Source organism: Cottoperca gobio, chromosome 11, assembly GCF_900634415.1.
Source record: "Cottoperca gobio chromosome 11, fCotGob3.1, whole genome shotgun sequence".
Taxonomy (NCBI): domain Eukaryota; kingdom Metazoa; phylum Chordata; class Actinopteri; order Perciformes; family Bovichtidae; genus Cottoperca; species Cottoperca gobio.
This window is the reverse complement of record NC_041365.1, coordinates 15,885,416-15,911,501: the sequence shown is the minus strand read 5'-3', so window position 1 is coordinate 15,911,501 and position 26,086 is coordinate 15,885,416. Positions and strand designations below refer to the sequence as shown.

General features: G+C 40.0%; 2 protein-coding genes across 6 annotated transcripts in view; both read left to right on the top strand.

The window, feature by feature from the left end:
- The window catches only part of LOC115016060 (zinc finger MYM-type protein 4-like), a 41,526-nt gene that overhangs the window by 2,243 nt on the left and 13,197 nt on the right, over positions 1 to 26,086 (top strand).
- On the top strand, positions 42 to 24,555 carry LOC115015427 (zinc finger MYM-type protein 4-like). 5 transcript variants are annotated; one of them, XM_029442730.1, is made up of 27 exons: positions 42 to 182; positions 3,377 to 4,004; positions 4,141 to 4,305; positions 4,764 to 4,846; positions 4,988 to 5,134; positions 7,636 to 7,874; positions 8,400 to 8,580; positions 9,293 to 9,496; positions 10,824 to 10,974; positions 11,093 to 11,208; positions 11,880 to 12,062; positions 12,992 to 13,142; positions 13,525 to 13,697; positions 13,777 to 13,921; positions 14,453 to 14,557; positions 14,671 to 14,702; positions 14,987 to 15,131; positions 15,701 to 15,813; positions 15,990 to 16,212; positions 17,033 to 17,227; positions 17,390 to 17,499; positions 17,659 to 17,827; positions 21,671 to 21,822; positions 22,033 to 22,147; positions 22,270 to 22,518; positions 22,714 to 22,840; positions 23,140 to 24,555. In XM_029442730.1, the coding sequence occupies exons 2-27, from the start codon at positions 3,395 to 3,397 to the stop codon at positions 23,393 to 23,395; spliced, it is 4,539 nt and encodes a 1,512-aa protein (XP_029298590.1). In that variant the 5' UTR covers positions 42 to 182; positions 3,377 to 3,394; the 3' UTR covers positions 23,396 to 24,555. The 5 variants fall into 5 exon arrangements, with proteins under 5 accessions (XP_029298590.1, XP_029298588.1, XP_029298587.1 ...); XM_029442728.1 differs by lacking the exon at positions 42 to 182 and adding an exon at positions 1,181 to 1,465 and having other exon boundaries at positions 4,764 to 4,840; XM_029442727.1 differs by lacking the exon at positions 42 to 182 and adding an exon at positions 1,181 to 1,465.

Here is a 26,086-nt window from a genome sequence, read left to right as displayed (position 1 = left end):
GACCCTAAGCACTTCAAAGGAGACACTCCGGCGTCGTTGTATACTGGTAGGCAGCGACCATTTCTCACCCAATGACTTGATCCACCACGAAGGTTGTACCCATCCGACGCCTGCTGCCGTCCCATCCGCTGCCCACGCCGCGGGGCAGGACTGCTGGAAGCGCCAACGTGTCTGCGGTAACGGTAAGCAGGGACGTGCATCGTCTGAGGGCTGTTGCTCTAACCTCCCCCTGGCGAGATGGCCAACATCTTCTATCCCGATTACATTTCTCGATAACGGAATATATCACGATATAGCTGGTTTACTGTTAATTTAATACATGAATAGTGTATGGTGATTATCACATGGTACGTTTTGTATACTCATGTACATTAAATACTTGACAAATGAAAAGTATCTTCTAATTTTATTAAGAACTTCAGTGCAGAAAACATAAAGGTTTCAAGTGTAAATTATAGAGAATAAATAAACAAATATAGGCCTAAACTACTATATGAAATTGTAAAATAACATAAGTAAACAGCTTCAATGAAAATGTATATTGTACATTAAGCAATACAAAAATTAAGAAGCATCGCCTCCCTTTAACATAAACTGTATGTCCCCTGTTATATAATTATAGATTATATGTACTGTGTTGAGGTGGAGCTCATGATTTCTTCATATGTTTTCTGTGCACAAATTTTAATTTGTAATTAAAGCTGTCAGATAAAGGCAGTGTAGTAAAAAGTACAGTATTTCTCTCACAAGTGAAGTGGAGTAAAAGTAGAAAGTACTAAAATACAGTACTTGAGTAAATGTAGCCTACTTAGTTACATTGCACAACTGTTTATTGCAAATATTGCAAAAATGGCCCTTTTTTACTGTTTTATTTTTTTAAATTTTGAACAGTACATAAATACTGTCTTTTAGTAAAAGGCCATACAAACTGTAAGGGCATGTGTTGCCTGCAAAGTATTTATGCAAATATAAAAGTACAAATTGGGCCTTAAATATTCATTTTAAATTCTTATATTTTAATGTATTTATTTGTGTCTATTTGTCTCATCTTCTGCAGTTGCCCCCCCCCCTGACATGTTCGAATGTGCTTCGTACTGTCGAAATGTTTGACATGTGCAGTTTGTTCGATAATTAATAAACATATACAAGTGTAAAGTCAGGATGTTACGCACTCCGGTGCAGTAGGTGGCTGCATGCACCTTTTAGCTTTGGGTTGTAGTCTGCCAGTAAAACTCAAAGAAGAAGAAGCGAAACGTTCTGCAACAAGCTGGACTAGATGCAAAGTATGTCGTAAGGGATCATATTAAAAGTATTTCACTGAGTCTATTTAAACCATACATTTAAACACATTGAATCGTCCTTTTGGAAACTCGGATTTTGGAGCAACATGGCGGCTACGGAAACTGGGGATGGACACCAACGGCTGACCACCAATCAAGTCCCGTCTGTCCAAGAAGCTGGCGCGGTAACACACTGCACGTTGTTACGGCTGTATACATCTATTATTACGTCGCTATATGAAGACATTGATTATAACATAACGCTACTAGAAAAGTTATTTCATGAGCATAGTGGTTAGTTGTTGTGTCACTCTAATGGCTAGCTAACCGTAGTGAGCTAACGGGCAGGCAGAGATGTTTGCAGACTTGTAATGCAGGTAGCGTTAGCTTAGCAAATGGTGAGCTAGTTATTCTCTTGTTTACTGGTCATGTAATTAGTCAACACGTCATTATAACATGGCTGAATCCAAGGAAGGAACTCAGACGGAGGTAATCAAACCTCTCCTTCCTAAACTAACGTTACGTTGTCGGTTGTACAGCTGGGAGGCAGTAAAGCTAGTTGTGTTTACATTGCATGAGCAGTGTTGCAACAACAAGCTAACTTGTCATGTCGTGTTTGTTTGGTGAAGATGCACGGTTAAAACATTGACAGCTGACTGGGCGTGCTAATGTCATGTTATCTTTCTACAAACTGGACTTTTCTTTCTTTCTTATTTTTCTATCTTTTTAATACATGCATTTTGGCTATGAGAACTTTTAAGCTAGCTTCATTGTTAAGTACATTTTCTACACGGGCACATGTCAGGACTCTGTCCATATGGACATGCACAATGAGACTGAAACCTGTCTTATATAACCCTCTTCTACTGTCAGTGACTCTAAAGCTGCACTGGCCGTTTTATCAGCCACTTATTTTTATATCTACTACTTTATTCAGCGGAAGTAGTTATGATAATAACGTCAGCACTATGTTATATCTTAGATTTTTCTTTTACTTTACTTTAATTTTTATTCATTGCCAAAAACTGCTTCTCTGTAATGGTTGTGCATATGACAATATATAACTTAAACTATACTTCACAGTGACAGGCACAGTGATGACTGGACGGTAACTTGGCAGCATTTGAGGGGGCATAACACGTGTCAGGGTTTCTTCATCTGTCAGTTTATGATAGAATGAGGCTGAAGTTGTTTTTTGTTGTGCACATGTATACAATTTATTAAAAAAACTATTTTCAGGGATACATTTCACTCTTTAGTCACAGATATTGTGACGTATTGTAGTATCGCAACAATATTACATATTCATATATAGTTATCTGTATTGTGATGAGACCATTGGTGATCATGGGTGAAATATTGTGATAATATTTTGACTTTTCTCGTGATTTCAAGCCCTATTGTTTACACAGCTGACTCATAAACCTGTGCAAAAACAAACCTTGACTCAAACTTACAAACATGGGGTTACAAATATTATAAACATATTTCAACATAAAGTCCAATACAACACCATCACTAACTACAACCCTTATAATAAACATATAGTTGTACAACTTTATTTTAAAGCTTTTTATAGGTAGAATTTATGGCTGAGCTGTTATATTACAATGTAGAAGTGTACCTAATAAAGTGATCAGGGAGTGTATTTATCAACAGACTTTCTTTTTGGAAAAATAGAAAATAATGACAAAAACATAATCAAGTATCTTTGATAAAAATGGAGGACAAGAAAATAGATTTTTCCACTGAATATCCAGTTGAAAGCTAATGTTATAAACATCTGTATTTGATCATTTTTGTCTGATTACACAACTGATTGAGGAGAAATAAGGCAGAGCAGTCACGCAGCAAGAATATCATTTGTAAGATTTAAGGATGAGAGGGGCAGTTAGAGCTGTGCTTAATTTCATAAACCTTGTTGCAGCTTACTTCATATGACACTTGTAAATATACAATCATGGTTTTTAAAATATATCTAAATTCCATACTGATATTTGTGGGTTTTATTTGAAGGACTCTTTTTTTCAATTGCACACGGAAAAGTCGGTATTCTGGCATTGCACATATTGGGAATTGTTTATTGTCTTCCACAGGTAACAGACGGAGAGTCAATGGAAGCTGTTTCAGAGCCGGGAGCATCAGTGGATGTCGGAGACCCAGAGCTGGTTCACGCAGCTTCTCATAGACTCTCTGAACATGGAGAGGAGGATGCCTTTGTTGCTGCTTCAAAAGACATGGAAAGTAAAGAAATTGAACATAAAGAAACTTTCTCCCCAGAAGAGACTGTCAACAGAGTTTTGGTTCACGGTGGTGAGCCAAGTAGCACCTCAGAGTCAGAAAGAGAAGAAGGTCCTGAGGTGAAAACTGAGGAAGAGTTTGAGTTGAATGAAGACAATGTGCCAGTAAAGGACAACAGCTTAGAAGAAAATCCTGCAGGACCGAATGTGAGCGAGGAAACAAATATGCACAAGACTTCTGAAGAAATAACAAACACAGACATAAAGATGGACCCAGACATTGACACTACAGAGGACATCGACACACAGCAGGAGAAGGAGTCTCCTGGCAGTAAATTGAGGGTTTCTACAGTGGACGACCTTGATGAGATGATGGACATTGGTACAGTGGATCAGGTGGAACAGGAAGCTCAGATGAAAGAGGAGCAAGAGAATCATTTGATGGACGTGGATTGCAGCCGTTCACCTGCCATTTTAAATACAGGTAAAGTAAAGCACAAGTTTTTATCACAAAGGTTTTCTGTTTCATGACACAGAGAAACATCATCTTTCTGTGAAGGTAAATAAAGCACTGCTCTATAGCATCCCACTCATTTCTGTTTAAAAAAATTCCCTGACAGTCTCAGTGGCAGAGGACAGTAACTCTGTTGAGGAGGAAGTCGATGTGAAACCCCCTGTATTACCACTACCTGCAGAGGAGGAGCAGGAAGTGAAGGAAGTGAAAGTGGCTTTAGAGTTGATTCGGTCCAGCTCATCTCTGTCGTCTGAAGCCACGGCCAGTACAGGTGAGCGACCTCAGAGCAATGGTTAAGTGTTTTACACCAGTGTGTGATTAAAGTAGGAAATTCTCATCTCCCTTACAGGTTTACCTACCAGTCAAGTTTTTAGATGACTTAAAACGGAGGATAGCTACCAGATTTTTGAGCACTTGGCGAGTACACATCTCGTCCTATAATGCTACCATTTTTACTGTTGTAGTTATAGTTATATATTTCTTTAAATACAATACACAAAGTAATTTAAACTGTCAGAGAAATGTAGTGAAGTACAAAGTAACACATTTACCTCTGAAATGTAGTGGGGGAGAAGTATAAAGTAGCATAAGATGAAAATACTCAGGTACAGACGATGTGATTTCACCTTTCATTTGTATGTTGCAATGGATGATTATTTTCTTCTTTTTTACTTACTTTGCAGGATTATTCACGGTTAACTAATTGACATGTAGCTTATGTTCCTGTAGGAAGAGACAGCTCATCACCAGCGTCCGTAATGAACGGGATGAAAGTAGTTAAGCTGCCAATACCAAGATTAGATACTGTAAGTGTAAGTAAGACAATCTGCTTCAATCTGTAAATGAAAACAAGTACATAGAAAACCGTTTCAATGTTACCATAGAAATTGAAATCTGCATCAGGTCAAGTCCAAACAGCAACATATTTCTTTCTTTCTTTTATCCTGTTGTAGGAAAGCGCTACAACTCAGCCAATCAAGTCGTCTCCTTCACCGCCTTTGGTCAAGGTGAAGGATGAGCCTATAGATGACGAGTATGATCAAGCTCTGATATCTTCTACAGCTACAGCAAACGTGAAGGATGAGCCCAATACTGCACAGGTGGGACACACATCTTTTTAGGATTTGGAAAGGTAAAGGTTGCATGTGTAAGATATGCCAGAATTTAAACTTAAACCATTAATTCGATTTATTAATAATAATGATAAAAACAAGTCAACATACAAATTTAAAAATGTAATGTTACACAGACCGTACAGCCCCCATTGTAAACACACAGACATCTAAGCCCCACGTGAAGATTATAAGATAGCAGAGTTATTTAGACCAGACAGACAGACAGACAGACAGTACACAGTAAGTATATCAACACTAGAAGAGAGAGATATATATAGCTGTAGAATACAATACACAATATAAAGAATACATAATACTGTAAAACTACTACAACTAAAATATAAACAGGTTAAAATAATTTAGCTTTTAGCTATAGCTTCTTTTTTTAAAGCTATATTTTTGGGCTTTTCATGACTTTTTATGATAGTGAAGTGCAGATTGTGAAAGGGGGAGAGAGAGAAGGGGAACGACATACAGCAAATGGCCACAGGTCAGACTCGAACCAGTGGCCGCTGTGGCAAAGACTCAGCCTTTGGATATGGGACGCCTGCGCTACCGGTTGAGCTACCGGGACACCCAGCTTTTAGCCTTTTTAATTAATAACTGATTGTTTTTGATGATTGATGAATTCAGATTGCATGGGCCCAGTTTAGAGGTGAAATGCTGCCCCCTACATATTTGGAGCAGGTGGCTCAGAACTACACATTGAACCTTTTAAACCTCTTTCAGACATGAACTCAGTTTGATATCTTGTCTAATGTCTAACGACAATCTCACTTGGTCTGATCTAGTAACATTTATTATAAGTCTTGTAAAGTACTGCCTTCTAAGCTCACTGTAATAAATGTATTCTCTCAATGCTATATATATATATATATATATATATATATTTAATTTAACTGTGTGGATTAATATTTAGATCCAGGTGCCAACTCTAAAAGATGCACCGTAAACTGACTTCAAAGATACTCAATAGCCGAGCAACATTAATGCTACAAACTATCCACAATGCAACACGTGATTCTTTATTCTTGCCCTGCGTTCCAATACCCATACTATACTATTTAGTATGTCAAATGCAGTACACCAAAAATACCAGGATGTCCTACTATATCCAGTAACACTTTGCAGTATACAAGCCAGCATGCTTTCCTGGCTTTTCTGACCCACAATCCTTTGCGCCATGTTAGCACGAAGTAATGTCCCGATAACAGACCTCCGCCGAGGCTAATGGTGCATTCACATGCTCATCGGATGTTCACATTACCAACATAAGAAGTTGTTCTTCCAACTTTGATGTTTTCATGAGCTTTAAGTTGTAATGTGGAAACAATATGAACACTACAAAGAAGCTGATTGTATTTTATTGCAGAACACGTTGATAGCTGTTTCTAAGTTGTTGTTCTGACAGTTGTTATCTCGCAACGATAACAAAAGTGAAACATAAGTTGGATCCGCTGCAAATTTGTATAGTTTGTTCCTTGGCCCATGTTACACCCTTCCAGCAATTTCCATGAAACTCGGGCCGGTAGTTTTTCCGTAATCCTGCTGACAGACAAACTGAGCCTAAAACATAACCTCCTTGGCAGAGGTAATAGATCTGCCAGAAAAGAAAGTGAAATAACTATACATAATAAAATAGTTGACAATAGAAGCTTACAATGAAAACGAAATTTAGAAAAAATAAGTTTCCAAAACAGCATTAAGTTAAATAACACGTATGCAAGATTTATCATTTTGTGTTGTTGTAACTCTTTGAAAAAAGTAGAAGACGCTATATACTGTTCCCATCATACAACCTGTTTATGGACATGGCATCACCACAGTGCTCACTTTACACTTCATGTTGTATAACTTAGTGAACTGTACTGAATCCATTCAAAGAGAACATCTATGAATGCCTAGTCCTGGAATGTAATATGACCCCCACTTTTTCAAACGTATCCAGAAAAAAGTCCTGTCAGGATTTGATGGACCTAGGCTGACTCCTGTCTCTGACTCCTGTCTCTGACTCCTGTCTCTGACTCCTGTCTCTGACTCTTGTCTCTGACTCTTGTCTCTGACTCTTGTCTCTGACTCCTGTCTCTAACTCCTGTCTCTGACTCTTGTCTCTGACTCCTGTCTCTGATCTCTGTCTCTGATCTCTTGTCTCTGACTCTTGTCTCTGACTGACTCTTGTCTCTGACTCCTGTCTCTGATCTCTTGTCTCTGATCTCTTGTCTCTGACTCTTGTCTCTGACTCTTGTCTCTGACTCTTATCTCTTGTCTCTGATCTCTTGTCTCTGATCTCTTGTCTCTGATCTCTTGTCTCTGACTCTTGTCTCTGACTCTTGTCTCTGACTCTTGTCTCTGACTCCTGTCTCTGACTCCTGTCTCTGACTCTTGTCTCTGACTCCTGTATCTGACTCCTGTATCTGACTCCTGTCTCTGACTCTTGTCTCTGACTCTTGTCTCTGACTCCTGTCTGCCCGTTCTGTTATTGACAGGAGGACTTGAGGATCGGATCGGTCTTCTCTGTGACTCCTGCTGCTGAAGCACAGACGCTGCCCATTGTCAACCCCTCATCACTGCACATGTCCTGTTCCCATTGCAAGAAGAGCCTGATGAAAGGACAGACAGCTTTCCAGAGGAAGGGCTCCCCGGCACTCTTCTGCTCCACCGCCTGTCTCACCACGTCTCTGCCCACAGCCAAGGGAGTCACGAAGATCTGCCACAACTGCCAAAAGTGAGTTCAACAGAAAACGGTAACATCTTTCCATCTTTCCAAACCATTGACTATATTGAGACAATTAGGATTAAGGAGACACTACAGGTGAATAGGGTAAACATTTAAACTAACATATATCACCATGAAACTTCTCCAGCTGATTGCTTACATTAAGACAGTATTATTTTGTATTGCTTAGTTTTCTGAAATGTTATGTTTTATTAAGCAAATGAGGCATTATCTAATGCTAATGTTTGGTGAATTTAGGAGAAATCTACCATCACAAATAGACAACGTTAGTGAAATATACACCTGAATGTGTATGTTGGATGTTTTCTTTCCACTAGGCTGACACAAGATGTGTTATGGAAGTAAAATTACCCAAACTCTCAAAATTGACCAGTGCATGAAAACGATATTTTTGCCTTTAGTCTCGCCTAAAGAGTAATTGACTGTTCACCTGTAGATGAACCAAATTTTGTGAAAGATCATGACCCAAATAAACTAATACTGAATTCGGATCTCTTATTGATGTTGTCTTAGGTTGATATTTCGGCCTCAGGATGTCATTCTGGCTCCAGATGCTAAAGGCACCATGAAGGAATTCTGCAGCCAGAACTGCCTGACCGCCTTCAACTACAAGAAAAACACCTGCAACTACAAAAGAACATCACAACAAATTGCACCTCAGTCCCTCTGTAGCATGTGCACCAGATACTGCATTGTAAGTCAAACAGAATAGGGCTGAAACTTTCGGATTATTTTCATTATGGAGTAATCTGCCATTTCTTTCCTTGATTAACTGATTGATCGTTTTTTCCTATAAAATGTCATAAAATAGTGAAAAATCCTTCAGGTTCAAGGCGACGTCTTCAGTGTTTTGTTTTGTCCGACAAACAGCAAAAAACTGAAGGTATTCAGTTTACATGATATATAACAGCAGAACATCTTCACATTTGAAGAGCTGGAAACGGCAGTTGCTTGAGGAATTACTGAAACAAGGAATCAATTATCAAAATAGTTGCGGATACATTTTCTGTAAATTGACTACTTACTTAAGCTCTAAAACAACAAAATGATTATCTTTCCCTCCTTCCCTTAAGAGTATCAACACAATAATGATAAACCCAGTTCTAAACTTTATGTGTAAAGTTATTAAAGATATTGTGCCACTTTCAGACAATAAATAAAACCTACATGTTTACCTTTTGCTTTAGATTTTTGTTCATTTAAAATCCTCTGATGCATCAGCATTTGCTTTTTCCCCGGGCTGAAGTCAAATAAAAAAATCCTGCATTGTTAATTTACAGTATATACAGTATTAAGAAGTAGTACAGACAGCCATTTACCTCGCTGCCCCTGTAAAGTATACTTTCTTAGTTAAAAGGATTCATCTCTGAAATAACATTCACTGCTCTTTTGTGATCCTCATGCAGAGTAAACACGAGGTGATCCTGAGCGGTGCTGTCCACAAGATCTGCAGTGACGCCTGCTTTAACCGCTTCCGAACAGTAAACAACCTTTCTATGGCCGGCTGTGCAAACTGCGGCTCCTACTGCCACAACAAACCCCTCATGCTGAAGATGGAAGACGGCAACAAAACTCTGTGCAATGCAGAGTGTCTGGCCAAGTACAAAGAGGTATGAAAAGTATAAAAACAAGCACTAACAAGAATTAGTTTGGCTCAGACTGGTGCAGATAACACCCAGCATAGAGCAAGGATGTCATCAAACATCTTCATAAAGATATCTTCAACAGTAGTCATCAGGCAATTTGTGTTGTTTACTTAAGTAGGCTACATTTAGCTTATGATACTTAGGCTACATACGTCTACTTAAATAAAAATGATTTACTGCAAATGGAGTATTTTATGTAATATTGTAGTATTGCCACTTTCTTGTAAATAAAGGATCTTTTTCCAACACTGAGAGCAGGTGAACTGGACATCAACCCTTATTATGAAACAAAACAATAAACCAATGTTACCGCATGGCTACTGTGTGGCAGAAATATATAGACTTCTAAATCAATGTATATAACATAGTAAACACTTACTTATACTTAAACTGTATGGGAATATATAACACTATAAACTTGAAACGTACTATTCTGCATGATCAGATATAACTCCCTGTCAGAATATTACAGTAACCGATTAAATTGATACCGATAAAATTTCCCGAAAGTGCAGTAACGTTTTTACAAATGTACTCTTCAGTTCCACAGGCTCAATATAAGTTCCCTTTAGAAACATAATGGTGATACTACAGCAGATAAAATGCCACAAAGGTATGGTCATAATACTACATAATACATTTACTGAGTGCCAAAAATCTTTATTTGCCTGGATTCCCACATCAAGTTTTTCATTTCTACCATGTGATCCCAGAGGGGCTTTGTAGACAAGATATGTGTTTTGATGTCACTTAAGCCGCGCAGACATGTATGGATTAGGCCCAGTTTTTGCCACAAATTGGTCGCTTCCTACTAATTTTAGAATGGGGCAAGATTTCTACCTAATCATTTGTTGTTAGACGTCCAGTTCGAGGTCAGGACGCTGGATTAATTGTCTGAACTATCAATGATCTGGCTCTAGGGTGGCAGTTGGATTTCTGGCAGGTGAGATATTTTGAGCAGTTCGGTCTGATTTTCCACATGATTGCTGTCTGAACATTTGGTACAAACTGTAGTGAGCCTGTTTTAATATTACTGGGTTAGTATTGTACATGTTGTGGCTAAAACTGTAGTCTTAAGACTGAGCTGCGATATGAAGCTGGACATCGATGCAGAACAGACTCCCTCTTCCAGACATCTGCGGCTTTTCTTCTTACTTTCCGTTCATAGTAGATTTGCATCAGAGTCTGGAAGCGCACAAAGGCAGATTGAAACATGAAATTAACACAACGTACAAGATTATTAAAAAGGTGTTTGCACAGCTCAACATTGTGTCTTCTCATCTCATAATAGAACACAAAGAAAACCCAGCCTTGCACGATGTGTCGCACGACCCGCTTGCTGGTAGAAATGGTTGACAACAAAAACAGTGATGACTCTGTGAACCTCTTCTGTAGCAGCAGCTGTGTGATGGCATTCAAGGTCCAGTCTGTCAGTGCATCAGGTACAGGGAGTTTTCATGGCTCGTTTTTGATGTTGGCTTTTAATGCTTTACTCTTGGACGCTTGGATGTTTTTCTATAGTTTTAAAAATAAAAATAAAACGTATTTTCTTTTTCATAGGTGCTCGGTTGAATTGTGATAGTTGTGGGAAAAACACAGTCCCGGCCTACCACCTGGCCATGTCAGATACCTCCATCAGGAACTTCTGCACTCTACCTTGTGTCATGGCTTTTCAGGTAATGAGGTTTACTGACTGTAAGGGTCGAGTTATGTTCAATCAGAATTAGTTTGTCAGACCAAAAGTGTTTGTACCTGATTGGAAAAGTCACACTTATTAAGGATATTTGTTACTTAAGGGGAATGTGACTGTCCTGGAAGACAGTCATGTTGTTGAAGTCGGTTGTTAACGTGAAAAGTTTATTTTAGCCAGTACCAGCTAGCGGTTGTTTTGTAAGTTTCACCGTGCTGTGCTGGGTCCAAAAAGTGAAGGAACAATCCTTTACAATCTCAAAATGAAAGTTCACCGTCTTGCTTTGCATGTGACCCACACAACCCAACTCCGTATTTTCGCTGCACGTTTAACCCAGTAAAATGATGTATTCCGCGGCTCATCTGCTCCACGAATGGTTTGCATCGGTTACATCTTCAACGTAGCCATGGGAGACATTATTACTCTAGAGATTTAAATATTTAACTGATTTCCCAGGTATAAAATGACCGGATAACAGAAAACCTGGTTGGGGGACAGCTTTAGCAAATACAGTCAAACAGTCAAAGTGATATATTTGTTATGAAGTTGTTCTGTGGAGAACACACATTTGGAGTTGGCTGTTTAGATTTCACACTCATTGTTTACTGTGCACTAGAAATCTACCCTAACCTCTTTAATTGTTTTTCTGTTCCATAGGAAAAGTTCAAGAAGTCCCAGAAACAGGTGAATGTTTTTACCAAGTTGCCAATCGGATCCACCCAAATCCAGAGCATCACTCCTACCCAAGCTCTGCAAGACTTCCCCAAAGGGCCACTGAAGCTGAACTGCTCCCAGTGTGCCCGCAACGTAGCTTTTAAACCTGAACTCATCCAGATCGAGGTAACTTGTGTGTGTTGGAAGTTTGTTTTAGTGTGGGTCTTTATGTTCCCAGGACAGGCAGTTGGATTTTTACATACAGTGTTGAACAACTTTTTTTAATGCATAGATCAGGGTGACTGATGACAGATTTAAGTCTCTTTTTTAGTGGGCAGTATTTTCTATTGATACAAAAAGGAAAGTAGAGAAAGAAAGAAAGGTACAATAATGGCACAAGGAAAAGTCCTGTGGGATACAGAAACACCTCTCTATATCATTCAGTTCAACAGCCCCAAAAACCGCATTTTCCAAAATCAAAGTCCTTAATTTACAAGTAAAAACTCACAAATTAATGTGAAAGAAACTCTGGAAAATTGTGTGTTTTGTTTTGTCAAGGAATCGACCTCGTCACACCACAGACAGGGAATGCCACACGCACACATTAATGAGGAGGTGCAACAGTATGGAACATGGAGATATCCTTCATCGGTCCATTGTGTTGTAGTTGTCCATGCACAAAAGCTATCAATGCATCCAAATCAGCAATTTCTTATTACTAAATCCAATAATTGGGTCATCCACTGCAGGCGTGATACCCAGCCGGCGACGTCGTCTGTGGTGTGATGAGGTTGATCTGACTTTGCACTATTTTTCAAGTTTGTTTCTCGTAAATTTGTGACTTTAATCTCTGAGAATTTATGAGTTTCTTTTCTTGAAATACGACCCCCTCCCATGTCTCTGTATTTTATTTATTTTTACCTACAAATGCCTTGATACACGCCGGTTGTTGCAAATATCAATGAAAAATAAAAGTACAGATATCCACATTCTACTAATACTATCTAACAGCCTTAAATAATGCAACTCTTAGCCTTGAGAGTTGAGAACATGTGATGTAGATACTGACATTTCTGTGTACGGGTGATTTAATGTTTATACCTCTGTGTGTTCAGGACAAGATAGTTTTCGTGTGTAGCGTGGACTGTGCTCACGAGTTCAAGAAAGACAACTATGTGACGAGCCTGTGTGAATACTGTAAGATCGAAAGGATCACCAAAGACGCCAAGAGAATAAACAACAGAGACTGCTTCTTCTGCAGCGACGGTAAGACGGATGGAACTGTATACATATACAAAAATCACAATCGGGGTCTTAAAGTAAGTTTTCCCTCCCCTGCCACTGTGGCACGTCAATGAACATCCCACTCAATCATTTGGTCTGCCACTTCTGAAATCTATGTTTAATGCTTTAATCTGCCTTGGTGGTTTAGGAGACTTGAATATTTGACCTGCCACAGCAAACATTTACCCGGTATGTTGCAGGTAGCAGGTGCTCATTTATTTCACGGATCACAACCACACACCATCAGAGCGTGTAATCACTTCCAAGTTGTGTTGAACATGTTAAAACAACAAACTTGTATCTTGAAGACGCGGGAAAAAACAATGATTTATATTGTCCTCTCCGCTCCTCTCCGCTCTCCCAGGCTGTAAGCTCCTCTTCAGACACGACCAGACCAAAAACTGGGGGAAACACTGTCACTCCTGCGTCTACTGCCACAGTGTATCCAAGAAGTTGGTGACGGCACAGTACGGAGGCTCGACGGAGGAGTTCTGCTCTGACGATTGCCGGTCCAAATACACCATGCTCTTCTGCCATGTAAGCAAGCCTCAGTGCATAGTTGACAAAAAAATGACGGTGATGATGATCTAAATGCTTACTCACTGTTTTCTCTCAGGTTGCAAAGTGTGACACGTGCAGCCGCAAAGGAAAACTGAAGCAGAGTCTTCCCATGCTGGGAGAAGTCAAACACTTCTGTGACCTGAGTTGTCTGCTACAGTTCTGCTGTGATAAAGTGGCCGCACAGGGCGAGATCATCAAAGGTGTGTGTTATTGTTGCCATTTCAATTTTTTTCCCATATATTGTGGTTTTTAACCCTTGTGCCTCCCTTAAAAAATATTATATAATATATTAATATTATTTTCCACTTTTACTAAATGAAATTAAAACGTCAGTCCTGATCATAACGACTAAATATTCCTAATTTTTAGAATTTTAAACCTTTTACATGCAAGTTTGATAACATAATGCCACCGATGTGTTTTTAATGGTTTTCAATAAGGACATTTTTGTCCTTAATAGTTGGACTGTCTATATTTTGGCTCCACCGTTTATTATACACTGTTATAGAACTATAGGAGTCGAACTTCCAAAATTTGAAAAGAAAAGACAACCTCAGCACCCTTCCCAAAATGTATGCCATATGCATCAACACAACAAAAATGATCAGAAAATTCAAAAGCCAAAAATGTCCCTCGTGAGGCTCAAGGGTTAATTACAATGTTATGAATTTGATCAGCATAATCCCCCGCTGACTACTCTTGTGTTTCCTGATGTTTTCCTGGATGTGCAGGTACAGCGGAGGCCACACCCGTCATCGCCAACGTCATCTCGCTTGCAGGGACTCCAGTAGGGAAATCAAATGCTTCCGACAGAACTGCTCAGCACACAAACACAGGTATTTATTAACTATAACTCAAACATATAAGCGGGATAAACATGCTGTGTGCTCATTCAATTAGTTGCCAGTGTTGAATATGAAGTTTTCATACTTTGTCATTGTCTCCACAGGCACACTCTTTCAATCAAAGAACTCTGGACATGTAAGTTGGTGACAAATTAAAGGAAAAGATGCGCAAATGAGTGGAGAAACATCCTAACTCATCAAATTTGCATCGGTAAAACGATGAAACTTTGATTTACTATAAGTCTGTCCACAATTTTAAAAACATTAGTGCAGTGTGTTCAGCCAGAACAGACTTTTAGAAACAGCAATTTGTGAGGATCTCTGCTGCGGCTGCCATAAGCTCATTATTAGTCCATTTGTTGTTAGTTCAGTTTATTCATTCTGGAGTTGTTGCTATTTATTACTTTTGTCTGTCTTCAGATCAGTATTCAGACGGATACGGTGAAAGTTCATTCTCCTTCTGGCCCAAAAATCCTGAAGAACAAGGCGGTGCTCTGCAGACCGCTGGTGCAGAACAAAGGGGTTTCCTGCAGAACGCAGACAGTCGATGTCGAATCACAGACAGGTACAGCAACACCCAGACATCAGTGTTTCTATGGTAACAACATCTTTGCAAAACAAGCAAACACACTAAACACAGACGTCATTGCTGGTTTTAGTTATATTATTTGATAATCATGTGTATATCATGTCTATATCTACCAGGCCTGAAGAGAGTGTTTACTAAATGTAAGGGTAATCGTCAGCAGACTTGGAAGTTTGAGATTTTTCACGAGCAAGAAGAAGAATTCCAAAATTAATATTTGGCAAATTCTTTACACATTCATTCCACCGCCTCTGCAAGCATATACTTTACTAATCAGTATTTGTATCCGTGTTTTTAAAATACTTTCTCGCCAACTGGTAAAAGTTTTTGTGTGCAAGTTGGTACAAATACATTTTTCTTTTTTCCCTTGAAAATATCGAGTAATATTGTTCTTGTTCTTTAGAGCCCCACAATTAAATCCTCACTCACTGATTAGCAAAACCTTTGAATGCGCAGGGTCTAAAACTTTAGATTCTGTATTTACATATCACTACTCATTTTAATTTTGGAACTCTTGACATTGCTTTTATTTTTTCCCCTCTCTACAGACGACATCTTTCCTAAAATCATGATCGTTCCTGTCCCAGTGCCGGTGTATGTTCCTGTACCCATGAACTTGTACAGCCAGTATACCCCCAAACCTGTGGGCCTGCCATTACCGGTATGTCAAATACACACACAACCGATTTTAGTGTTTGATTCTCTGAAGCTAAATTAAATCAGAAATGTATCATCATTTTATCAGGATAGCAACATTTCATATTTATATTAGACAACAGTGTCTTCATCCACATTACAGACCCTCACATGCTGTTATTTCCTTACTGTCTACCACAGGTGCCTGTACCCATGTTCCTTCCTGTGACAATGGACAGCGCTGAACGCATCTTGGAAACCATCCAGGAGATCAAGCAAAAGATCCCTTCTGACCCCTTTGAGGCAGAGCTCATCCTCATGGCAGAGATGGTCGCAGAACAACATGAGAATAATGACAAAGAGGAGAGACCAAAGGAGAAAGTGGAAAGAGAGAGAGCGATACAAGAAGCAGCAGCTCCAGTAGGTGAGAGAAACTGTTTTAATGTGGTTTTCACTGTTTGAGGAAACAGTGATAAGAAGAGAAAGAATGGTTTTAATAATATCGGACAAACAATCAAGATGAGGGTGAATTAGCTTTTTGAAAATAATTTTTTTAGGTCAATAAAAAACAGTTTACCTCTAACTTGACTAGCTTAGTGGGATTCAAACAACATAAAACTGGCAATTCGGCATCATTTATTCTAGTGTATGGAAAAGGGAGTGAAATTGATCAGAAGACAGAAAAGTGTGTGTGTTCGTACAGTAGGGCTGTGCCGATTGAGCTCATGTCAACTGACAGCTCGAGACATCACTCTGGAGCGGAATGATGACAGCGCATGTCGGATACCCACAACATCCCGGACTGGATTCCGACCAAGGGACCTTTTGTTGCATGTCGTACCCCTCTCTCCCCCCTGTTTCCAGTCTGCTTCTACACTGTCATCTTTCTAATGAGGGAAAAACATGTCAAAGGAATTATTCAGGTATCTCAGCTAGTAATGGCACTATCAAGCAAAGTCGCCCTGAGCGGGCAATCCCAACACCAAAGCATCTGAGAAGCAGTGTGTGGAAGTAGTAGAAATTTTGGGTTCTATATTGTAGATGGAAAAATAACTAACAGAGATAAGACTGCTTGTCAACTTTGTACAAAGCAGTTTTTTTACTCTGTGACAACTAAAAAATGTGGGGACTCACCTGCTAGCTTGCCACCCAAGTGAGGCTGCGGAGGCACCACAGACGAGTTTTAGTATGAGAACAATGCATACACTGGATGACGAGTTCCTCTAATGTTTAAATGTTCACAGACCACGGCAGTAACTACAGTGTCGACTTGGACACCGAGGACTTGGCCAGTTTCCTCAACAACTGGGAGGACGTCTCTGATGCAGGTTTCAGGTCTCCCAGTCGAGACCCGATTTTAGACATTCCTGCAGGCCTGACTAATGAGCCTTACTCTGAGCCCCAACTTCCCATGGACCTCGAAGCGGACGTCACTGTCGGTGAGGAGATGAGATTTACATATTGCTGTCCATGATGTGACAACATTTGAGTTTTATCTCCGCCTTGAGCCGCGTTTTAAAGAGTTTAGTTGAAAAGGTTGCCTAGGTGGATGGGGAAAACAAATCCTTTGGAATAATGTTTAATTTGGTGTCATTCTCCAGAAACTCTGGAGAGGATGGCCCGGTTGAGAGAGCAGTCTAAGCGATCCCCGAGCCCTCCGCCTGCTGCTTCACGACGACGACAAGCTCACAGGAAAGCCAGAGAAAAGAAGGTAGCTGCCAGGGAGAAGAGATAAGATGCTGCTCGTGCATTTAAGACTAGATGGGATTGTACTGTGTATAAATGTGTAGTTAGGACCTTCCATGTGGCGGATTGTCTCACCCGATGGTATCCATGATGCATTCTACTCACTCTCTCCACTTTGTCTAAGGGTCGTAAGTCCCAACGGTCGTCGTCTAAGACAGTTGAAGCGTCGACGACGCACAAGGCCGTGGCTGTAGAGGTCCCAAAACTGAAGAGTCAATATGGAGTTGACGCCTGGAAGCGATGGATCCAGTGGAGGCAAACTCAACCCAACCTGGAGAAACCACGCTTCGGTTGTAAGTCTGAATGTACAGTAAATACAACGACTAAAGCCAACCTTTTATATCAAATCAAATCAAATGTATTTATATAGCCCAATATCACAAATTATACATTTGTCTCAGTGTGCTTTACAGACTGTACAGCAGTGGTCCCCATACTAAGGCCCGCGGGCCGGATACGGCCCACCTCCACATTTGGCCCGGCCCCCTGAACAATACCAGAGACGCATTATGATTTTTTTTTTCAGTCTGGCCTCGCCAATCCTAGACTAGCCCCTGTCAAATAGAACGGAATAATGGCGAAAAGGTTAGGTAAGAGAACAATTGATTCAGAATGCAGGGTATTTAACCTGCAGTGGTCAAACGATTCTTTTTTTGTTCAATGCAAAGAAAAGGCTGTTTGTCTCATCTGTCAAGAGGCGGTGGCGGTATTCAAAGAATACAATCTGCGCCGACACTATGAATCCCGTCACAAAGACAAGTATGATAACTTGCAAGGCCAAATGCGAGCAGACACATTGAAGAAATCGGGGGTAATGTGTATGCCCAGCTGCAGCAGAAGACGAAAGAATTTGACTTTTTTTCATTAGCACTGGATGAGAGCACGGACGTGCAAGACACAGCGCAGCTGCTCATTTTTATTCGTGGAGTTAGCGCAAACTTTGAGATGTGCGAGGAGCTGGCAGCCCTCCAAAGTCTCAAAGGGACTACAGCGGGGGAGGATATTTTCGGCAAAGTATGCCAAACCATGGAAGAGTTGGACCTAGACTGGTCAAAGCTTGCCAGCATCACGACTGACGGGGCTCCTAGTATGGTGGGCGCGTCTCGGGGTCTAATAGGACGCATGAACCGGGAGATGGAAGAACGGGGTCTCACCGCCCCGCTACAAGTCCACTGCCTAATTCACCAGCAAGCACTGTGCTGCAAAGTGTTGAAGTGGGATTCTGTCATGAAGGTTGTGGTGTCATGCATAAACTTCATCAGAGCAAAGGGACTTAAACAGGCAGTTCCAACAATTCCTGTCTGAACTGGAGCCTGCGCACGGCGATGTGCTGTACTACACAGAGGTCCTATGGTTCAGCCGGGGCAGAGTTTTGAGGTGTTTTTACGAGCTGCTACCCGAAATTAACGCATTTCTTAATTCAAAAGACAAAATGGTCCCAGAGCTGATCGACCCAGAATGGAAATGGCACCTCGCATTTTTAACAGACGTGACAGAAATGCTGGACAGCCTTAACTTGCAGCTACAAGGCCAGGGGGAACTCATTTGCGACATGTATTCTCACATAAAAGCATTTGAGGTGAAACTTGCGCTGCTTTTGGAACAAGTGAAACTTTATTTTTTCTGTGAAGAACCCAGAGAGGGTTATTAATATTTGGTTATGTGTGGCTTTCTGGAAAACAATGAATGTTTACGTTTAGGCACCCCTGCGATCGTCACACTTTTTCTGTTACAAACTGACCCCGGCCCCCATCAGAGAAGGGAAAAGTTATGTGGCCCTCACAGGAAAAAGTTTGGGGACCCCTGCTGTACAGCATACGACACCCTCTGTCCTTAGACCCTCGCGTCGCACAAGGAAAAACTTTAATTTATAATTAAAGGGGGAAAAATGGAAGAAACCTCAGGGAGAGAAACTGAGGAGGGATCCCTCTCCCAGGACGGACAGACGTGCAATAGATGTCGTATGTACAGGATAAACAACATAGTACAAATACAACATTTGACAGAAATGATGTTGTGCTGAAAAAAGAGAAAGTATGGATGAATCCAGGAAAATGTCAAAAAGGCTTCCTGGTGTCCAGCAGGACCAGGGCAGCAGGCGCAGCCACGATTCCTGACCCTGACGTAAACTTTATCAGTGGCAACCTGCCACATGAGAGACACAGAAACTCTGGGGATGATGCCCCGGATGATGAGTTAGTAACATACATTTACATAAATGCATACAGATAGAGGGGGAGAAGAAGAGAGGGAGGGGAGGAGAGAGGAAGAGAGCAGGGAGGTGTCCCCTGGCAGTCGAAGCCTATAGCAGCATAACTAGGGGCTGATCCAGGGCAAACCTGAGCCAGCCCTAACTATAAGCTTTATCAAAAAGGAAAGTCTTTAGCCTACTCTTAAATGTGGAGAGTGTGTCTGCCTCCCGAACACAAACTGGAAGCTGGTTCCACTGGAGAGGAGCTTGATAGCTGAAGGCTCTGGCTCCCATTGTACTCTTAGAGACTCTAGGAACCACAAGTAACCCTGCAGTCTGGGAGCGTAATGCTCTAGTTGGTTTATAAGGTACTATGAGATCTTTAAGATATGCTGGAGCCTGACCATTAATTGCTTTGTAAGTCAGGAGAAGGATTTTGAATTCTATTGTGTATTTTACCGGGAGCCAGTGCAGAGCAGCTAATACAGGAGTAATATGATCCCGTTTCCTTGTTCTTGTCAATACACGTGCCGCTTGCATTTTGGATCAACTGAAGAGTCTTAAGCGACTTTTTGGGACAACCTGATAACAATGAGTTGTAGTAATCCAGCCTTGAAGTAACAAATGCATGGACTAGTTTTTCTGCATCACTTTGAGACAGGATGTGTCTTTGCAATGTTACGTAGATGAAAGAAGGCAGTCCTTGAGATTTGTTTTATGTGGGAGTTAAACGACAGATCTTGATCAAAGATGACGCCAAGATTCCTTACAGAGGTGCTGCAGGCTAAATGAATGCCATCCAGAGCTTCTATGTTTCGGAGGCATTTAGGGCCAAGTATAATAACTTCAGTTTTGTCTGTGTTTAACATCAAAAAGTTGCTAGACATCCAAGTTTTTATGTCCTGAAGGCATGCTTGAAGTTTAGCCAATTGATTGGTTTCGTCTGGTTTAATTGATAGATATAATTGGGTATCATCCGCATAGCAATGAAAGTTTATAGAGTGGTTCCTTTATAATATTGCCCAAAGGAAGCATATATAAGGTGAATAGAATAGGTCCAAGTACAGAACCCTGCGGAACTCCAAGACTGACTTTGGCTGTCATGGAGGATTTATCGTTAACAAGTACAAATTGAGATCGCTCAGATAAATAGGACTTGAACCAGCTTAGTGCGGTTCCTTTTATGCCAACACAATGTTCCAGTCTCTGTAGTAGAATGTCATGATCAACAATGTCGAAGGCACCACTGAGGTCTAACAAGACAAGTACAGAGACAAGTCCTTTCCTTTACTCAACCCAAGCTTATGTTCTTATATTAAACCACAAAGGAATAAAAACGCAAAGCCTTGTTGGTTGTTGTCTGTGAGAAAGTTCAACCATATAGAATCACAGTAAGGCCGCAATGATCAGTTGACTAATTGATTAGTTGAGCAACAGAAAAATCATTGGGAACTATTTTGATCATTTATATTTCGTAAGGTAATTTTTCATGCAAACATGTCGTGCTTCTCTGTTTCATATCATATTAAACTGAATGTTTTGAGGTTTTGGAGTGACAAAAGCCAGACATCTAAAGACATCACAGTGGACCAAACTATCAATCGAGAAAATAGTCTGTAGATGAATCGATAATGAAAATAATCGTTATCGCCCTAAGTCACAGGAAATGAAATCCTTCATCTTGTTTAACTGTTGCTCTTTTTCAATAGTGGTGGAAGAAGTCTTCAAAAAAGATTTGTTAAACAGATTTTGAAAATATCCTTGAGCAGCTTTTGACAGTCTGTGATTTTTTGTCTCTGATGGCACATGTGTTAAGTTAACGATTTGAGGTAATTTGATGTTGTCACTGGCCTGTTGTTTGATATACTATATCTTTGCACAGAATGTTTTTTTTAAACTTTCTTTTAACTTTGACTGTTTTGGACTCCTTATGTTTTGATTTCAGCTCGTCCCATAGAGTTGAAGGAGGATGTTCTTAGCTGCACTACTGCGGAGCTGAGCTACGGACTTTGTTCTTTCATTGCTGAGGTGAAACGACCCAATAGAGAGCCGTACTCCCCCGACACCCTCTTCTACCTCTGCCTCGGCATTCAACAGGCAAGGCATTTCTCACACACGGAAAAAGTTGTGTTCCTGTGGCCAGTTCGCAACATTCCACAAGCTCTCTTAGCTTTTCAGTACCGATAAATAAACCCTCAAAATGTCAAAAAAGGAAATATTCTTACACATGTTTTACTTATTAAATTAAATTAAATGACAGCCATTCTCATGCTCATTGTGACCCTGTAACCTTTTGCCTCTCTTCAGCATCTGTTTGAGAACGGTCGTGTAGAGAACATATTCATGGATCGGTTCTACAGCAAGTTCTCCACTGAGTTCACTAATAATCTGAGAGATTTCAAACCCTCAATCACAGCAGCTGGTGAGTTATTCAGGTTCTTGCAATTTGATTCTGTTAATATTTCAGTTTGTCTTCCTGTCGGTCTCTGTTTTACACAAACATTTGAGCAGATTTCTAACGGGTCCCCATCCCTCTCTCTGCAGGTTATATCCACTCCCGTGTGGAGGAGGAGTTTCTGTGGGACTGTAAACAGTTGGGGGCGTACTCCCCCATCGTCCTCCTCAACACTCTGCTCTTCTTCTGCTGCAAGTACTTTGGCTTCACCACGGTGGAGCAGCACCGCCAGCTGTCCTTCGCTCACGTCATGCGCTGCACCAAAACTAACCAGAACAACACCAAGACCACCTTCCTGCGCTTCTACCCCCCAATATCCATAAACGAGGCAGAGCCAGGTACCAGCATGGCCGAGGGTCAAGATTAAATACCTGTTTGTTCCAGGCAGTACATTCACATAACAGGAAAGCAACTTAGTGTTATTCATAATGTGTTTATAGTATTTTTAACCAGCAGGTCTGTTAAATTGTGCTTCCACAACATTGGATGGATTCATATTATAAATGTTGTAACTGTGCTTGTGTCCTCTCCAGATCCAGAGGTTCCTGCGAAGAGGCGTAAGGAGGAGGAGAGTAAAGAGGATATCCTGGAGATGATGGAGAACACAGAGAACCCCCTCCGCTGTCCAGTCAGACTCTACGAGTTCTATCTCTCCAAGTGGTGAGTGTAGTTCCACACTGAACTACTTTCAGCGACCAAAAACTGTTTTAATGTTCATATGGGCACCTGCCTATTGTTTAAAGAGGGACTATCCTTATATATGTGTACAATCTTTTACTTTGTCTGAGCCAAATAATGGCACAAAACAAGAATTGTTAATCTGTTGACTGTCTTGCCCTGCCAAGTTCCTTCATTATGTTTCTATTATAGACTTAATAATGAATGAAAATGTGTGCTGCACATTGGTCCCCTTAATCAGTTGATCACCATGTTGGCATTAACAACTGTCTTCCATTTAGCTCGGAGTCCGTCAAGCAGCGCACCAACCTGTTCTACCTTCACCCAGAGCGCTGCTGCGTCCCCAACAGCCCCCTGTGGTTCTCCTCCGCCCTTCTGGACGACAGCACCATGGAGAGCATGCTCATCCGCATCCTCACTGTCAGAGAGCTGCATCTCGGGGCGAAGAAAGATGGAGGGATAGAGCAGAAGAAACTCGATGATCCATCATTTATACCTGCCGAGGAGGAAGATGAAGATGGGGATTCAGAGTCATGAAGAGCAGAAGTGACCTTAATTTGGTGCAGCAGCTTGTGGTGTAAATGTTTGTAGATAAACTGAAATGTTCATTTAAACATGGCCCAATATACAGAAAGAGACAGAATAAATCTCTCACATGCATAACTACAATGTGCAGAACTGTAAAGAAAGTCATACTTCCTAAACCACATGTTGTGTGGTTGGGACTTTGGATCTGAGATGCAAGACTCGGCTCAGAATCCAGACTAACTACTGCTCAGCAGGACACGTAGCTGTCTTTCTGAGTTTTGTTTGCTGAATGGTTGCTTCTCCTGGATAATGCTACTTGTTTTGTCCTTGTATGAAAGAGCTATAATGAAAAACTATTTAGATTTCTGTCCAGAAGACAAAGTGAAAACAGCTTTCTGTGATGTAGAAGTAAATTGTCGACCATCATGTTGTAAGACAAACCTGCCATATAGTTTGATTTCTTAACAATGCATCAATGCCATGATTTGGTGTCAGTCAAAGAGCACATGCTTTTGCACATTTTTCAAATTTTTGGAATTTCACTTCATAACAACATAATTCCTGGAATTCACAGATTTGATTATACCAAAGTCTATCATAATTGTGGCTTATTCCATTATATCTGCTGGTAGGTCTTTAGTTCATTTTCTAGAGGCTTCTCCAACTTGTAAAATGAAAAAAAATAGAGTTTACACAAAAGATTTAATTCTTCAAATAATCTGTCTCTGAAAGGTCTGGTCCTTTTGCCTAAATAATATAAATTGACAGATTTTGTTCACCAGTGTCCAATTGATGGGATTAAAATAATAATTTGGAATTGATTTGAGTACATTTAAGAAAATAATGTTGATTAATGTATCACTGTTTAAAGAGGCTGACAACTTTCATGCCATTTGGAAAAATTTCACAATTTAACCTTTTGTTAACTGAATGCACTGAAATGAATAGTTTTGAGTGTTGGCATTGTTTTGGACATGCTGTTTTCTCGAAGCGTCAAGTGTCCTCTGATACATTGACTTTGCATAACCATGTTATCTCAAAAATAAAATGCAAATATACTGTCTCTTCATGTATATCTTGGTTATATTAACCCCCATTCCTTAAAGTATGGCTGCCAATGTGTATTTTCTATTGTATGTTGTTTTTGAATAAAACCATTTCAAAACGTAGTTTTGTCCTGCTTTTGACTTCCATTAATTGGGGCGAAAACACATTTGGCGAAGCAAACTTGCATCTTCGCTTTGCGTGGAGTCAACTTTGGTGAACTTTCAGGCACTTGCCTGCTTTCATGCATGTGTGACCTTGCCCTTAAAGGGCCAGTGTGTAGTACTTGAGGAGAACCATTAGCAGAAAATCAAGAGAAATATTGCTGCAGCAAACCGTGATATTTTAGACAATACAAGCCTAAAACTGTGTGGCAGCATGTTTCTTTCCTGCTTCAACATGGCAATGCCCCTGTGTACAAAGCCAAAACACATTTTGTTTTTTTGTTTGTTTGGTGTGGAAGAACTTCTCAATCTTGTCCAATGATGAACTGGAACGTAGACTGCAAGCCAGACCTCATCATCCAACATCAGTGTTTATGTAATGTTTGGCTATCCACATACTTTTGGCCATATAGTGTACGTCTTAACAAAACATTAATTTAGACTTTGGCCTGCTAAAAGGCAATGCATTGAACCTGGAAGACCAATTTAAAACAATGAAGTCATACAGATTAATAAGCTACTTACAAAATAAGTGTAAATATGCCTGTATATATATATATGAATGGTTTCTTTTTAGAATAGCTCCTTAATATATAACCTTGAAACATATTTTTCAGAGTTTCCAACCTGTAAGGGCATTTGTGTTAAACTTCAGTCGGATATGTACTTTTTGGTAGCAAATTAAAGTATAATTTTCATGTATAAATCACATAAATGTATGCTAATGAATGCTGTGCCTCTATAATTTGGAATTTATTGCTAAACAACCAACTTCATGGGAGGAAATATATCAGAAATATTGATCAGGAGCAAGGAATTATTTTTCTCAGTTATTTTCAATTGTTTGCCTTGATGTATTAGAATTGGTATTTTTGGTTGAATTGGTATCATTCATGTATTTATTTGGGCCAGTAACTGCATGATTTGAATCTGTAGTCACTATCCAGTTGAAACTCCTGCTATTTAAAAAAAGAAAGAAAAGAAACGTCTTAAAATAAAAACAAACAAACAGGCATTATCATTACACATCTAACAGTAATTCCGAGAAGCATACTTAAACAAGAAGAAGGGAAACATAATCAGATTAATAAACATTTATTTAAAATAAAAACATAAATGAGGAAGAGGAAAACATTATTTTGTAGGCCTCACTAGGGATCTTGTTAAAAAAGAAAATTACATTTACGATCTAATAAGAATACCAGATGCAAGTATTACAGAAAAATATTTTTTAATTGACAAAATAGCAATATACAATCAGGTAAACAACAGAAGCACACACATCACTGATATAAGATACAATAATAATAATATTATTAATAATGAATATACAGGAGTACATACACAGGATATTTTGTCAGAGATTTGCAGTTTGTTGTTTTCTAAAATGCCTGAACGGCGCCCCTCTTTACAGTCATGTCTCAAACACGCCCCATATGAGATAAACGCTTGTGATTGGCCCGAAAGATGTAAACAATGGCGTCCTCCTCTG